The sequence below is a fragment of the Rhamphochromis longiceps genome, linkage group LG4 (genome assembly GCF_057381845.1).
Source record: "Rhamphochromis longiceps isolate RC_006_pf linkage group LG4, R_longiceps_female_GT1.1, whole genome shotgun sequence".
Classification (NCBI taxonomy): Eukaryota; Metazoa; Chordata; class Actinopteri; order Cichliformes; family Cichlidae; genus Rhamphochromis; species Rhamphochromis longiceps.
Genome location: NC_140560.1, coordinates 10,423,246 through 10,439,210, shown reverse-complemented (window position 1 = coordinate 10,439,210; position 15,965 = coordinate 10,423,246). Strand labels below are relative to the sequence as shown.

Here is a 15,965-nt window from a genome sequence, read left to right as displayed (position 1 = left end):
CAAAATGAGGTTTGACAGACATGTAACTGCATCAGACTTGGAAGCTGGAGATCGGGTATTGGTCAGGAATGTCCGTATCCGGGGCAAACATAAGATTTCAGACAAGTGGGAACACACTGTGCATGTAGTGGTGAGAAGGGCAGGCAACCTCCCAGTATATACAGTTAAGCCTGAAAACAAAGATGGTCCCCTAAGAACACTACACCGGGATCTGTTGCTACCATGTGGCTACCTACCTGTGGAGGAAAGCAGTGAGCATGTACAGAAGCCAGTGTCACGCAGGCCAAGAACCCGTGCAAATCCAGCGCTAGAGGAAGAGAACTCCTCAGACGAAGAAGATGATTTGCTCATTCCTGTTTGGTTGAGTTCCCCTGTCCACACAGTGAGTGAGAGTCCTGTAAATGTTCCTGATATTGACAACCCACCTGTTTTTGACAGCCAATCTGATTTTGGCAACATACCTGATATGCCTAACAGTACTACAGATGATACTGAGTACTTATCTACCAATGGAGTCACACCGACCGAACAAGTGGATGAAATAACCTTAACTGAAACTGACTCACCTGTTGATGACCCAGACGTCCAAGAAAGGCAACTTCCATTTCAGGAGGCTGGCACCAGAGGTGCGAATTCTGAGGAGAGAGTGGAGGAGATAGTCCCAGTGGATACAAGGGAAAACATGGATACAAATGATTCTGTAAGGAGATCTGAGAGAAACCGTAGTCCGCCACGACGGCTTGACTATACGGAGCTAGGCAATCCTCTGATCACTGCAGCAAAATCATTCTTGCAAGGACTGTCTTCAGCTTGGGCCGATGTCATCAGTGATGGTGAAGAGCCTGCTTCGCCCTCTTCCTTGACCCGTCAAATAATCATCATTTAACTGTCTACCATGCACAGGGACGTGCATGAGTTCAGGAGGGGAGGGTGTAGCCCAGATGAAAAATATCATACTTATTCTCTTTATATTAACTGTCCACATCAACAAGCGTCGTATTTCCTATGACCATTGAATGCACCTCTCAGTTCACCCCACGTGAGGGCACCTAGCTCAGCAACCAATCAGAGCCTACCCAGGCCGCATTGACCCTGTCAGCCAGGAAGTGAGGTGGAGGTGCATGGTGTCCCGGGTTTTTCTTATCTCAGCAAGAGGAGTGGAGGCATCTGCTACTCAAACCGAGAAATCCACGGACAAAAGAGAGGAAAACTCAGGATTGAGAGGAAGGAAAGCCAGCCTACTTACCTGCTGGAAGTCCGGAGTCGAGTGGCTGGATGAAGGAGAGAGGCAACGTCGGCTAACCACTCACCTTTCATCCGGAGAGCTGCTGCAATTCCAACGCCAGTGTGTGTTGGGCTTTTGTGAAACAGAGCAACGGTCAGGTTTTTTGGAGAGGACGGAAAAGTCCAAGGACCAGGACGATATTCTGGTTGTGATAGATGGCGAGCCAACCACTTTGAGGACGATCTACCCCAAAGAAGATACACACCACACACTCATACATTCCAGTTACATTCACAAGGACCTTTGAAGTTGGCTATCGCCAGCTTAACTCTAAATTCTTAAAGGGCCCCAACGAGTACTTTTATTTTGTTGAGTGTGCACACTATTTATTTTATTTTATACTTTATCTGTACAAATTGGACAAATACCTGTTATACTTTGTAACAATACAAGAGTGGCTACTCAAAAGTTAACATTGTGTCCAGGTCATTATTGCTGCTCAATACTTTGGCTCCATACGAACTTGGTGTCTTCTGATTCTGGCCAGGGTCTTATTACGAGCCCAAGTAATTATTGCGCTGTAATTCACCTTTATACCTTAAAGTTGGTTACATATGATCTCCCCGATGTGAGTGTGTGCGCGTCGTTGGATCAGCTTCTTTATGATTGTTGCAGTTTTCAGTTAAAAAAAAAACAACAAAAAAGGCTACCAGGAAGTCCAGCTTGTGGCCTGTGAAATTTACAGCCTTGTTTTTATTAGAGGTGAAGCTCAGATACAATAGTTGGGTGAACAGAAGTGTGCGTGTGGCCACTGGTCAGTATGTGGTGAGAGGTAGGAGGTGCTGAATGTAGACAATGGGGTGGTGTAATGGGGTATTTTTAACCGCTGTGCTAACTACGCTGAAATGACTTCTACGTCATTTGCTGTCTCGAGCCACACAATCTGTCTACTCATACCTGTGTCACTTTTTGGGGACATATAAGAGTGACTATTGTATCACTAATCTGCCCCTACCTGTTTGTGCCCCTCACTTTCTATCTATACAGCTATTCAGACTTGCATTCACAAACTACAGCCGTGCTGGAAGTTAATTCAGTAGTTTGTACTGGGAGAAGCAGTCAGTAACTCACAGCAGATGTAGTCTGTGTGTGTTCTCGCAGACAACGCAGCCCAGGACAGACTAGTAAACAACATCTACAGCATTATAAATCTTATGTTTGATCTTGAACATCTTTTGATCATCATTGGGTACCTGACCAATGATGAAACCCAGACAAAGACTCAAGGATCTTTCCCGGAGAGAGATGCTGAATTCCCCCAAAACATCATCAACAATCATCATCTGTCTTTTCCTGAGCAGCCGAGCATGCCCACGCTCCCCTTGTGTGGAAGTGAAGGGAGCTCCAGAGTCTGACCCTTTGGTGGAGAGTGTTGGTGGGCTGCTGGCGGGCCTGTATTTGAAAAAGTTTGAATAAATCTCACAGAGACCGTTTAGTAATTCTCATGACTCACCCCAACCACACAGCCTGTCATGCATCCCTCCCCCGCCCACGCCCACTCTTTTTCTCTCCTTTTCTTCCCATATGGGGGAATGCTCTTTTTGCTCTTTATTCCACTCTGGCCTCCAAGATGAACTCATCTCAAAAACCACTACTCTGTGAACAAAACGACCTTTCATAAAACTGCCCCTTCACATGTCACCCCTCCGAACAGCTAATATGGAAAAAAATACATATGGATTAAAACATGAGCGAACCAGTCACTGAGCAGGGCACCAAAGTCTCAGTGGAGCACACTGTCACCGTGGAAACATCTCAAATGTCAGCCTTTCAGTTTCGATCTACAACTTTACGTTTTTCTATTTCGCTCATGAAACCGACATGGGATTACGTCATCGTTGGTTCGGGTTTGACTACAGAATCGTTAGAGTTAAAAAACTTCTCGCAGAGGAACCCTATTAGGCAAGAATGCCCTTTTATCAAAGGTGACCCCATGACTTTCTGAGGCTTATCAGAGAATGCAGAAAACCAAGGGGGTAAAAGGTGGAAGGTTAAATGTTGAAATGTAGGAATGTGGCGACCGGTAGAAGGAAATGTCTGAGAAGTGGAACATGAGGGGAAACAAAGCCTCCATGGTTTGTGGGAGGATTGGAGGCTGCGGCGTTGTTACCGAGAAACACAGCATGGTAAAACACAGAAAAGGACGAGACGATCTGAGTTTCAAGCAACAGCTCTACAGTTTTTTCGTCTTGCTGCGAGTGTAGCTGACAAGACTCTTTTATGAGTCTTTTATGAGTCCAGCCAGGAGAAGATTAGCTTAAAGTCCAGAGATACGCAGGCAGCTGAACAAAAATGATAAATGGTTTTATGGGGTGATTTGTGGGCAAGAACTTCCTGGAGTCCTTTTTCTTGTGCCTGTTACCTTCCGGTTACTTCATGAAATAATCTGCCATGCTAATCTGTTGTGAGTGTTTGTATTTATAAAGCAAAAAGTGGTTACCGTTGGTTGCACAACCACATTTTTTGCACATATGAGAGGGGTGTCGCTCATTGTCTAAAGCCCTGTTTCCTGTGGGACCGCTGTGTAATGGGCAACCTCAGGAAATCATTGTATTAAGTAATAGTGCAATATGCAATGATTCCACACAAACCATGGAGAAAATAGACTGTACAGGGTAATAGTTATGTAGCCATAGTGACATCACCTGTTTCTGGACTCTGTAACTTAAAGCCTCAATGTTTGCAAATTGGTCCCTAATGCTTATTTTATGCTATCGCATTAGAAGAGGTGTTTTCTAGAACACCAGGAACAGGAGACGTGTGAAAAATATATCAAAGATTTTCTTTAAAAAAAAATACAGTATAAAAAGTGCAGGCTTTTTATAGAGCTGAACTAAAATGCAGTGGACACTATCATTTTAGTTCAGCTCTTTGAATGCTAGGTCTCCCCTTATGGCCACGGTTCACTGATAGCCGTGGAGATAACAACAGCACATGCAAGAGCGGCCAACAGACCGGTTGCACCACATATTTTTAATAGTGACCCCATCTGACACCTCTGCAGCCATCTGAAACCACCCACAGACTGAAGTAAACACGTTTGGTTGAGAGTAAAGTGCTAACTTATCTGCAAATCTTTGCTCATAAGCTGCAACCCAATGACGGCTCACTTTACCGCGGTCAAAATCTGTGCGTAGACATATTTGCTAATTACTGCTAAGTAACTAAATAATACACTACTTAAATTTTACCCACCCAAACTAAAGCAAAAACGTCTTGAACAGGCTGTAAGTTCATTAAAAATCTTCAAAAAGCTACAAATGCAGTTGGCAGGGGCAGTTCAGTATCTCCAATTAGCCAATGCAAGGCTTAGCAGACAGCTACTGGATAGGCTACAGGTCACATCACTGATGCTCAAGTTGTGGAAAGAGCAAGTCTAAATTGGATGATGAGATGGATGAAGGTGTCACTGAGTAAGGAACACTGTGCTGCAATTATTGCCTGCAGACATTAGTAAGACAGCGTAACCTGTGATATGTTAGCAAGATAGTAAAAAATGGTATTTCTTTCCTCTTAATCTTATAACAAAAACAGGTGTGTTTACGGCTGCCAGTTGGTTTACAGCGGAAGGGCAAGAAGGTGTTTTCATAATCAAACGGCTTTTACACCTTCCAGTGTGTAAAAAAAAGTTTGCAGACTTTGACACCCTTATATAACCAAAGAATTGAGCTTTCTAACATGAGCTGGTGCTATAAATGGGTAACCAAGTAACCTCTTAATGCACAGCTCATTCAACCTGTTGGGGCTCGTGTTGGGGGTAGAGTCGGGTTAACACTAATGACTTTTTCTAGACTTTTTTGCCTGTTTGAAATACTCAAATGAAAAATATGTAACGCCAAAATTAATGTATGAGATCTCATATATAAGGTAACTTCTAGATTCTTATTTGCAGTTTCAAAATTAATATATTGGGCCTTTTTAAACTGGTATGACTGTTTACTTGTAGGACTTGCTGAACAACATAAATTACCACTGTTGTTTATTTAGGATCATTTAGAAATGGCAGCTCCATCATCTGTGATGTCGGACAAGCAAATAAAGATTCGAATTGAGTTCAGCTCATTGATGTGGCTCCACAACAGTCCCAGTCAGCGCTTATCAACTCTGAACAATTTTCCCAGAAGAAATCTTTTTAACAGACAGACATGAGAAAGGTCCTGATCCTCTCGTGCAAACAAAAGCTCTGAAAGGCCTTAGGGTAACTGCAAACAAAACAAAAGGCAGGCCAATGCAATAAGCCATGCAAGTGAAAGTGACCCAAACTATTGAGATTCAAATGGCAGAAAAAGCAGCTTTTTTCACTAATGAGGTGTTACGCTTGGCTTCAACAATGCCGCTCAGACTGTTTGCCATTAACCCTCTCAAGGCAGGCGTTGCCGATTTGCAACAGTTAAAAACTAAGAACCTGATTACCCCACATACATATTTTATGAGTTTTTTTTACTCAGAAGTACGACTGCAGGACTTGGCTGTGCATTAGCAACAAAAAGTTTAATTTGAGCCTGAGAGGGTTAAATATAAATACAAAGCTAATTCTTCATGCAGGCCAAGACAGTGGAGTGGTCAGCTAAAGTTCCCTTCTGCATAGCTCAGTTTCATTCATACCACTGTGGAGTTCAGTAAACACAGCTGCAAGCGAGCTGAGACAAAGTTGTGAATAAGGAGAAAATGACAGATAATTTTTCTGCAGCTCGTCTAGCTTTACGGTGAGAATTGGTGGAGGTTTACATAGTAAATGAGGATGTTTGTGTTTTCATATGGACATAACTAACTTTCACATATGCTCCGTATAATGTCTAATCAGAATGGTCCCAAAAGGCAGCCTCTTCCTGTGTTTATTTATGCCAGAAAATCCCCACTGACCATATCAACTTCAACCAACAAAGCTTTTCCGCCTCCTGACTCTGAAGACTTGGGAATAAATTGAAAAATGTGAGAAATAAAATAGTGCATTTTGCTCTGCAGAGGCCTTCAGTTTTGCTTCAACAAGGAGGAAAGGGTTTAACAGTTCTGCCTAAAAATAACAAACATGGGCTGAATAGAAGCAAAGCATTATTAGATGATCAGCTCTGCTGAAAGAATTTCTATGCTGTGTAATGCACACTCTATGTAAATGTCACTTTTTGCACCAATCAGATGCCAACTTTAAAGACTCCAATCAGTCTGCATGCAGTTGGTAAGCACAATTAGATTAAATGCAGAACTAATTACCATGCAAAGTATCCTGTGGCCATGATTGGGTTTGAGGTGTGAGGAGACTGAACAGAAACACACAACATGGAAGCAGGCTTGTAGAAACACATCCAGTTTTTACATATGTTCTTCCTATTTCTCCTTATTGGGAGCTCAAAGCATGGATGTTGCCTGGGACAGCTGCACATGGAACAGTGTGGCAGTTAAGCTGGACAGAGACAGGCTATTTCTAGGGCTCCCATAAATCTCTGGCAGCACCAACAATGCTGGACATTTGAGTTTATACAGCTCTGGTTTGTTTCCCTCGTTCTTTCTTTTCTTTTGTAATAGTCCTGTGTTGTAGTTTTTCCATATATTCCCTGCAGATTCAGATTGATTTATTTGCAAACAGACAGGAGGAGCAAAATCTTGACCTTAGAGTCAACTCAACTGTTGAGAAATGTAGACAAAAAACACACAAGACAAGAACTGGGACACAAAGCATACGCAACTAAGATAAATACATAACTTAGGAATTCCAAGATGAAGAATGCCAAAAGAATAGATACTAACAGACAGAGCTAATTTATGGACACATTCTTTTCTGAAGTGATGTGATATCCAGTCAGCAGCTGCATATGAATCTTTAATGCTCAATGTGATCTTTTATTTTCTTGCAATCCTTTCAGCCTTTCAGCAATGTCCTTTAGAAATGTTATTGTAATTGCTAATCTTAAATTAATTTACAAAAGCTTACATAATCAGGCTCCTTAGTGGCCTTGTGGCTCCTCTTTGGGTTTGTGAATGCTTGGGAACATCTGTTGGAAACTCCCAGGTGCCGTTATGGAAATCCTCTATTTACCCATATTCACAGTATCAACTGTCATGCTGAAAAATGCTAAAAACATATTTGTCAATGAGACACTTTCCAGATTTTCCTGCATAGTGGATCAAAATCTGATGTCACTGTTCTGTGTTCATATATCGATCAGTTTTAATAAGATCTCCAACACCACTGACCGAAATGAAGCCCAAACCATGACAGAGCCGTGTTTTACAGATGGCTGTGGACACTCACTGTTGTGCCTCTCTCCTCACCTCTTTTGTATTTATCGACAAGATTTGAACCTGTTTTTTTTACAGTTTGAATTCAACTCTCCATAAGACCTGTTGCCACTTATTTTTAGTCCAGCGCTTTTGTAATGTCTAATGTGGCATACCTCAGCCTTTCTCCCTGTTTCCCGTCCTTAAGACTGACTTCTTGACAGCCACCCTTCCACTGAGACCATTTCTGATGAGGCTTCATTCTTTAAATGGATCAACTGAAGGTCTAGACGCATCTCTCAGGTCCTGTTTCGGTCTTTTGTCTGTTTCTTAAGGACATAACGTTTTCAGCTATCTGGTGATGCCCACCACTTCCTCTTTTGTCCTCCACTTCTCCAGGTTCCTGAAGTTTTTAAAGATACACTGCACATCAAGCTGAGATATGCCAATATTTCATTTTCTAGCTTTTTGAGGATCAGTTTTTGGTACAAATACTTTTTAATGTTTGTCTAAATTGGCATTTTTATAGATTCATCTAAAAACAATTGGAACAAATTATGAGTTTTTGTGGGAGGCTGCTTGTCACAAATTTCCTAAAGATACAATTAAAAATCTGTTCTTTCCTAAGTTATTTGTTTTGTGCAGACACAACACTGGTTAGTCCTTTGTATTAAGTGCCTTTTTAATGCTCAAATGCTTCATAGGTCAGTGTTAAGTGACTTAACAAACAACAGAGCTTTTCTGTGAAAATGGTCAGGTCCAAGGACTGGACAGAAAACGAGTTTTAAATAAGCCCGGAGAGCTTTTGCGCCAGACAGCCAGTCTGATGAGATGAGAAAGTCTGGCTCTTTGTTAGCAAAGTATAAAGAAATGGGGGCTCAGAACTTTTGCACAGCCTATATGCTTTAAAAGCTTAACAGGATACAGGTTTTTATGTCTTGTGTTAGGACATAAATGCTAAAATATATATAATGGCTAATATGAAGCATTAATACTAAAGTAGCACCAAAAAACAAAGATTTCTTTTTACTGGAGATGCTGGTGATGAATTCCTGCTGTTATATCAGTCGGTGCACCTTCATATCTTGGTCAATCACACTAACAATCACAATAACCACATCACTCGCAGTTTATCTCGTGCTGGAAAAAGTATCTGCTCCCTCATAAGAGTGGGGGTAAAAAACAACCTTACTAATGGGTTTTTAAGAACTGCAATGTTCCTTGTACAGTATCCACACTCCTGACCCACAAAGAACTCTGCATCTAATCTTAAATGAAACTAGTGACTCTGCCCATCTGCTCTTCATAGTGAGATAAGAACCACTCTCATATCTGTTGCCAAACCTAACTGCAGGTCGGAGCAGGTTTGCATAGCACACTTCAACTAAAGCTCATAGATTTAGAAACTACATCTTGTTTGGATCACTGCAAAATACAGCAGCGACTCTGGGAAGCTAATGCTCAAGGGGAAAAATATATATATATATTGTAACGCAGATTCAATTACTTCACTAATGAGCCTGTCTTAGTTGTCTTATGTTTTCTTATTTAAAGCGCACTGCATCTCTACATTACAAAAAGCACTAACTTTAGAATTAGAGGGGTGTGAATTCCTTTCATTGCGTTCACTAAATAACATTAAAGGCATCTGTGTGTTGTGTTAGCATAAGGTGAGAATCTCATTTCGAGGTGTGATTTTTGCACCACCAGTGTGCCACCAGTAACTTGTCAGCGCAGTGAGAGCAACAGGTTTTCATAGTGCGTTAACACAATCATCGTGAAAGAGGTGTTTTATAAAGTGTGTGAAAAACCACTTTCGTTTCTGATGTGAAATAAATAAAAGAGAAACAAACGCTTTAACAATATTTAATTCAAACATATGCGCAAAAAAATATTTACGTCCCAAAACACTGACTTTAAGTGATTTGATTGCATGTAAATTTAATTTAATGTTATATTTAATAAAATCTTGTCAAATGAAATTTACGTGATTGGTGTACACTCAGCTTATGTTTTAATGATGAAGTACTTGAATAAACAAACCCTTTGACTTCATATATTTCAGCTGCATCTTACTCAAATTGATTGCTTCATGTTTGTGAGGCCAAACAATCATTTTCAGTCAGAGATAAACAGAGCAAAGCAGACGGTGTTCAAAACAGCAGCAGCAAATCTAAAGGGAGCTATCACGACAAAAGCAGGACTGACTGACTTCCTTTCTGCAAGTGCTTTAACGTCACAGGAAAACATCAGCCCGAGCTTGGCGGTTTGGACAGAACATACCAAACACAGAAAGCCTCCACAGGCAGAGAGACGGCTGGGTGGGTCACGACTGGTCACTCTGCTGCTAAAAAGCCTGCCTGTGGCCTGAGGGAGGAAGGGCTGAAGGAGCAGCTCCCTACTGTGGGAAAAAAAGGAAAAGAAGACAGAGCAGAAAGCCCTGCTGTCGTTGGCTTTGTGTGTTAACTAATCAGTGGCAGCACAGTGAGAACTTGTCACAGTGTCACTACGGGGGTCTAACTGCCATTTGACTGACAAGGCTCACAAGGAGAGCTTCAGCCTGGTTATCACTGGGTGGGCTTTAGGAAGCAGGGGAAGAGATAAGTCAGGGGCACCGTTCGACCGCAGCCCAGGCAGACACCAACTGCATGATCACTTAAGGCGGTTAAAAGAGTCCCCAGACCAGCAGGTGTGCAACTGATGAGGCTGGAATAAGAGAATGACAAATAAAGCCTGTATTAGTTATTTTAGACCCTAAATTCTGCAGCCAAAGGCCACTTAAGGCCTCATTAACCTCTAAAATTAGTCATTCAAATCTGGAAATGAGTAAGATGCACTAAGAGTTGTTTGCACGTCAATCTGTAGTCACAGCGTGGCTTCACCGTGTGTCATCTCCGACCAGTGACTTCATCTGTGTTTTTCTCAAGGATATCCCTCTCCTTTCGAGGCACAATGAAGCAGCTTCCTGTTTAGAGAGTCCAGTCCTTTGCTCACCCACCCTCACATTGCACAAAGTCCACTCCTCCTGGGGTTTTGGGAATGATACGCTTTCATTATTGTAAAGAAAACAATCAATTAGTGAATTCATAACGCTGAAAAAAGAGTGAAGTGAAGTCTATTTATTTCAAAACCTTCCCGATGAAAGCTGCCCTCTGTTTGGAGACGCAGCTCAGAATGAAGATGAAGAGCCACGGGACTCATGCTGCTGGTTGCTCAGTCTACAGAACATCAAAATGACATTTAGCTTCCAATTATTTGAAGAAGACGCTTGATTTCAAGTTCCTTGTTTTATTTTTGATTTAAAGGAAATAGCTGTAAACCTTGCATGTTTGGTGGTTTTTGTGCTTAAGAAGAAAAAATTAAGCATAAGTAAGCTGGTTTCTGTCATCTGTAGCTGGCAGTCACTTCAGGAAATGCTTGTTAAAATACATTTCATGCAGAGAAGAAAGTTTTTCCCTTTTCTGCAGTTTCAAATCAGTTGAGTGAATGATAGAGGGCTGGATGAAAGGTGTGAGATGTGTGAATTTTAACGGAAGATATTACAAGTTATGGGTTTTTCTCTGTGTTTTGGAAGTGAGTAATGTATGGCAGACACTTAAATGTCTCTATGTACAAACAGTCGGGCTTGTTCAATGACAGAGAAGGACAAAAACTTTGTGTGTGTGTTGAAAACCCATATCAGAGACGAATTATTACTCAAAGCAGAAACATGTTTCTGTCTAAACACATGGTTGAAAGGGATTTTTGTAATGCTTTATAGATGACATGTTGGCCAAAAAAAGAAAAGCTGAGTTTTGATGTGTGAGCTAAAAGATAATTACAGCCGAGGCCTATCTGACCGAGTTATTTTCTGAAATCTGGGGTTTCTGGACTGTTAAACAGATCCAGCTGCACAGAATGACTGTTTTTTCCACTGACAAATTAACTTTGGAGTTTTGAGTTCCCTTTCGGAGTCTCTATTTTTTATGAACTGTGGGGAACTGAGAGAGGAGAGGGCGAGTGAAGGAGAAAATCAGACAAAACCAGAGGAGCAGGACGGAGCCACACTTCCATACACACTTGAAATTAAAAAAAAAAATCCACTTGGCAGCTCTGTTACAGCAGCGCGTAGCTGCACCCTGGGGACAAACTGATAAGGTGGAAAAAAAATCCCACTCTCTTCCTCTTCTTGTGTTGCCGTGAAAACAGAAACAATCTGTCTTAGAGGTGCAATTTATCATAACGGCAAAAACAAACAAACACATATATATACATATATACATATAAAATGAAGGGGTCAGGCAAAAGAGGGAGAAAAAATCTCGTTGAAACAAAGAGTCGTAGACCAACCCACTGCAGCAAGTTCAGTCCTGCCCTCCTCTATTCCCACAGCACAGTCGCGTGTGGCTGTAGTGCGCTGTGATCGCAGAGCCTGCGTCCTCTCCTCCTGCCAAGGGCTCATTTCAAACTCTTACTGGATATTTCAACGTTTTTAAGGTGCGTTAAAGTTTTTATTCTCCAACTTTTTTTTTAGTTTGTTTCTTTTTATTCTGCGTAAAATGTATGACTCGCTTTAAAACTCATCAGTGTAGTTCATTTTGACTTCATATCGTGTGTTGGCCAGCTCTTATTTTACGTATGGCAATTAAGGCTAGACTTAGTTGTTAAATAAATAAATGGCAAAGTAAATGAAATAAAATACAAAAAGCACAGGGTTAATTATGTTATCTATAGGACTTGTAGGTTTGGAAAGGTTAATGCATATTTACGCATGAATGGCAAATGGCTCTCTATGAGCTGGGAGCCACTTTGAAGTTTTTATGTGTAGTAGCGGTGAAAGAAAACATTAATTTAAGAAATTAAAAAGCAGAAAATTATAGCTTCTACTGCAACGAATTAAGGAAAATGATCAATTACAGCTTCCTCGTTATTTCCATTCAAGCTTAAACCATTTCCCCCGATGAATTCATTACAACTATTTTGAAGTTGTTACAGTAAATGGTCATTTCCCGCTGGAGACTTCCTGTCCTCATTAGTCATTAATGTGATTCCAATCGAGTGTAGTCTTTTTATTATTGTTGTTGCATTTTCGAATATTGGAGTTTAAGTGATCCCCTGTTTCCTTTCCTCCGCTGTTTCACGTCTCACGTTTACTTTTTCCTCTTGTTTTATGCAGGTTCGCTATCATCGCCTCCTAGTGCGCGCCCCAAGCATTGAATATTTTGATTTTTGGAGGAAACTTTGTCATACCACAGGAAATCCTAAGTGATAGCATCAAAGGAAGGCTTTCCACCCTGCATATTTAAGTTCCGAAAGAAGAAACAATGCTCAGGTGGAGGACTGTATGACACCTCATCTGTGGATCTAACCTAAAATCAGAAAAGGCAAAGAAAAAAAATCTCTGGGAAACGCAACAACGTGCTGCCTGTGTTGCTGCAGCCCCATCTTTTACCCCGAGGCTTACCTCTGCAACTATGTCTGTGATGTTTAGTGAGTACCAGAACAAGACTATCATCACAGAGCACTACAGGTACGTGGGCAAGCTCGACAATGAGAAGTACCAGCAAGATGGACTCAAACCCGAGGCCATTGCGTTCCTGCTGGTCTGTCTGCTCATTGTTGCAGAAAACGCTGTGGTGCTTCTGGCCATATGGAAGAACAAGAAGTTCCACGTTCCTATGTACTACCTACTGGGCAATCTGACTCTCTCTGACCTGCTCGCAGGCTTCACCTACATGGTGAACATCATTACGTCTGGTGTCCACACATTAAACATGACACCTGTGATGTATTTCCTGCGTGAAGGTGGTGTGTTCATCATGCTGGCCGCCTCCGTCATCAGCCTGCTGGCCATTGCCATCGAGCGCCATGTCACCATGGTGAGGATGAAGCCGTACCAGGGCAATAAACAGGGGCGCATGTTCGCTCTGATTGGAGCGAGCTGGGTGCTGTCTGTATTCCTGGGTGTCCTGCCAGTCCTCGGCTGGCACTGCATGGGTAAACTGGACCAGTGCTCCACAGTCCTGCCACTCTACGCCAAGAGTTACATCCTCTTCTGCATCACCATCTTCAGCGCCATCCTCATGTCCATCGTGGTCCTGTACGTCCGCATCTTCCGCATCGTCAAGGCCAACACTCAACGCCTCGCTTCGGTTCCGCACCGGAAAGGTCTTTACCGCAAGTCCCAGAAGTACATGGCCCTGCTGAAGACAGTCACCATAGTGCTGGGAGTCTTCATCGCATGCTGGTTGCCTCTCTTCATCCTCCTCCTGCTGGATTTCTCCTGCCCAACCGGAAAGTGCAAGGTGCTCCATAAGGCAGACTACTTCCTGGGCATCGCTATGATCAACTCTCTTCTTAACCCCATCATCTACACCCTGACCAGCAAGGACATGAGGAGGGCCATCATCAGGCTGCTCTGCCGACCCTGTCTCATGACAGAAGACGGGCAGGTGAAGAAAATCGGGATGCCCTTCCTGGATTGTAGCACCACTAAGACGCAGACGGATGCAGCTTCACACAGGCTGGAGGGCCTGGACACGACAGTCTCCTCCGGTAACTTTACACCCTCGACGATTAAAGCCATTTATCCTAGGATATCCAGGACATGACACTGTGCCTCGCTCTTGAATTAACACTGACAGCAAGCACTCGGACTAAGAACTTTGCCTCTAGTGTGTGATTCGATTACCCCTTATGAACTAAGACGCATTATCGACTATGCAACAGAAGTTGAAGTTTTGTGTTGTGCACTCTGACATTGTTTCAGTTCTCATCTAAAGAATGTGCAACATGTTTGTGGCGATGTCCAAACAGGGAGAAATACCTTTATAGTTAAGCATTCAGTGTAAAAATATAAACATTTATGTTCACAATTCATATAAAAGTGTGACAGTGACTAACAGAAACATCAGTGCCTTAAATAGTAGCTTTAAGTTTCATGTAGGAAAACAACAACAAAAACAGCATTAGTTTTTTTCTTCCTTTGACTTCTTAACAAGGCCAGTATTCTGATTGAGCACTTAGCAGTGTTTGCACGTACAGAGAAATCAAAGAGTGTGTGCAGATGTTTCACATAAATGCATTTTGATAGAGTGAAACCAAAGCCAAAGCACGAGATTCATCCTTATCTCTCCTCAGCCTGTGTAGCACATAATGATATGTTGTAATAAATGTGGAGCATCCACACCCTGCAAAGCTGCTGCCAAACCCATGTAATTTCTGCCATATGAGTTTCTGGTCAGTGGCAATGCTCAGTAGAGCCCCCCCCCCCCCTTTTCCTCTGCCAACATCATACGCTCAGCGGCCTAGAGGACGTCATACGGGGGGGGCTGAGCTGGGTGGTTCGCTGCTTTGGAGGTCCTTTTAACATATGTAGCGACACAAGATGAATACCTAAAAGCAATAAAAGCTGACAGCGGAGGCTTGCAGACGCCTTCTGGGTTTGACAGAGCAGTATGTGGCAGTGAGATGTTTTACTGTGGACTTTGGAGAAAGCTCGAGCTCGTTGTGTTTGATGAAATGATGTAAACTTTTTTTCCCCCCTCAGCTTTAACTGATGCAGCAGTAACAGTAGCGACCGATCACAACCCATCAGAGTGTGTGCAACCTGATGAATTAATTCTGTAATTATTTTAATACTGTACATTAATGAGAGTAAAATATATATTTACAGTTTTTTGTATACTTTGTAAATACTTCTAACCTACTTGCGTAGTATTTTTTTGTATAATTGTCATTTAAGTTATGATGGTTTTATAAGTGCACTGAATAAAAATATGTGAACGATTTTTACATCGAGGTCTTTGCGTCTTCTAAAGTTTCACAAGTCTCACAAGAGGTCGACATCCTTCCTGTTTCTCGCTACGAAAATATCTACTTATACCTGGCACTTCCTGACATATACAATAGGAAAACAATAAAATTACCAACTCGAGATATAAGAAAAAGTCAGTAATAGACAGGTTTAAAAATGTCACCTCTCTACCACCTACTGTACATGGAGAAAAATGTGAAGTCACGCAATAAATGATGTGCTTGTAGCACTTTGTGTTTGATTCGACACATTTCTGGTACTCTGAGACGAAACAACACCGTTACTTACTAAAGCTGGTCTTAAATTATCACGCCGCTACTTAATTGATACTAAAATACCTAAACCGACCATAAGTGGAGCATTTACCAAGTTACACAGAAGCATCGCTTAAATAATTCGGCAGAACTGAAAGCTCAAATACCTACTCAAACATCATCAAAGGAAAGCTCAAGAATACTACACTGGAACGCGGGCTTAAGTGACAAAACCCCACCTCCATGGAAACCACTTGCCAAAACCACCGAATGATGTGTGCTGAGGCAGAGGTATCGATGAAGTTGCAGAAATAAAAAAACAGAACTGTGCGCTTAATGCTCTGTTTACCGTAAGGAAACCACATTCTGGTAGCTGTGAATTTATGTCTCCCTAAGTCTGTATATGTCATCCTGC

At 42.0% G+C, this 15,965-nt stretch overlaps 1 protein-coding gene across 1 annotated transcript; it reads left to right on the top strand.

Moving 5' to 3' along the window:
• The first annotated feature begins 11,818 nt into the window (after nucleotides 1-11,818).
• Nucleotides 11,819-14,760, top strand: s1pr5a (sphingosine-1-phosphate receptor 5a). The gene is made up of 2 exons (XM_085403208.1): nucleotides 11,819-11,977; nucleotides 12,657-14,760. Exon 2 carries the CDS (start codon nucleotides 12,955-12,957, stop codon nucleotides 14,089-14,091), a length of 1,137 nt encoding a protein of 378 aa, XP_085259334.1. The 5' UTR covers nucleotides 11,819-11,977; nucleotides 12,657-12,954; the 3' UTR covers nucleotides 14,092-14,760.
• The last annotated feature ends 1,205 nt before the right edge of the window (nucleotides 14,761-15,965 follow it).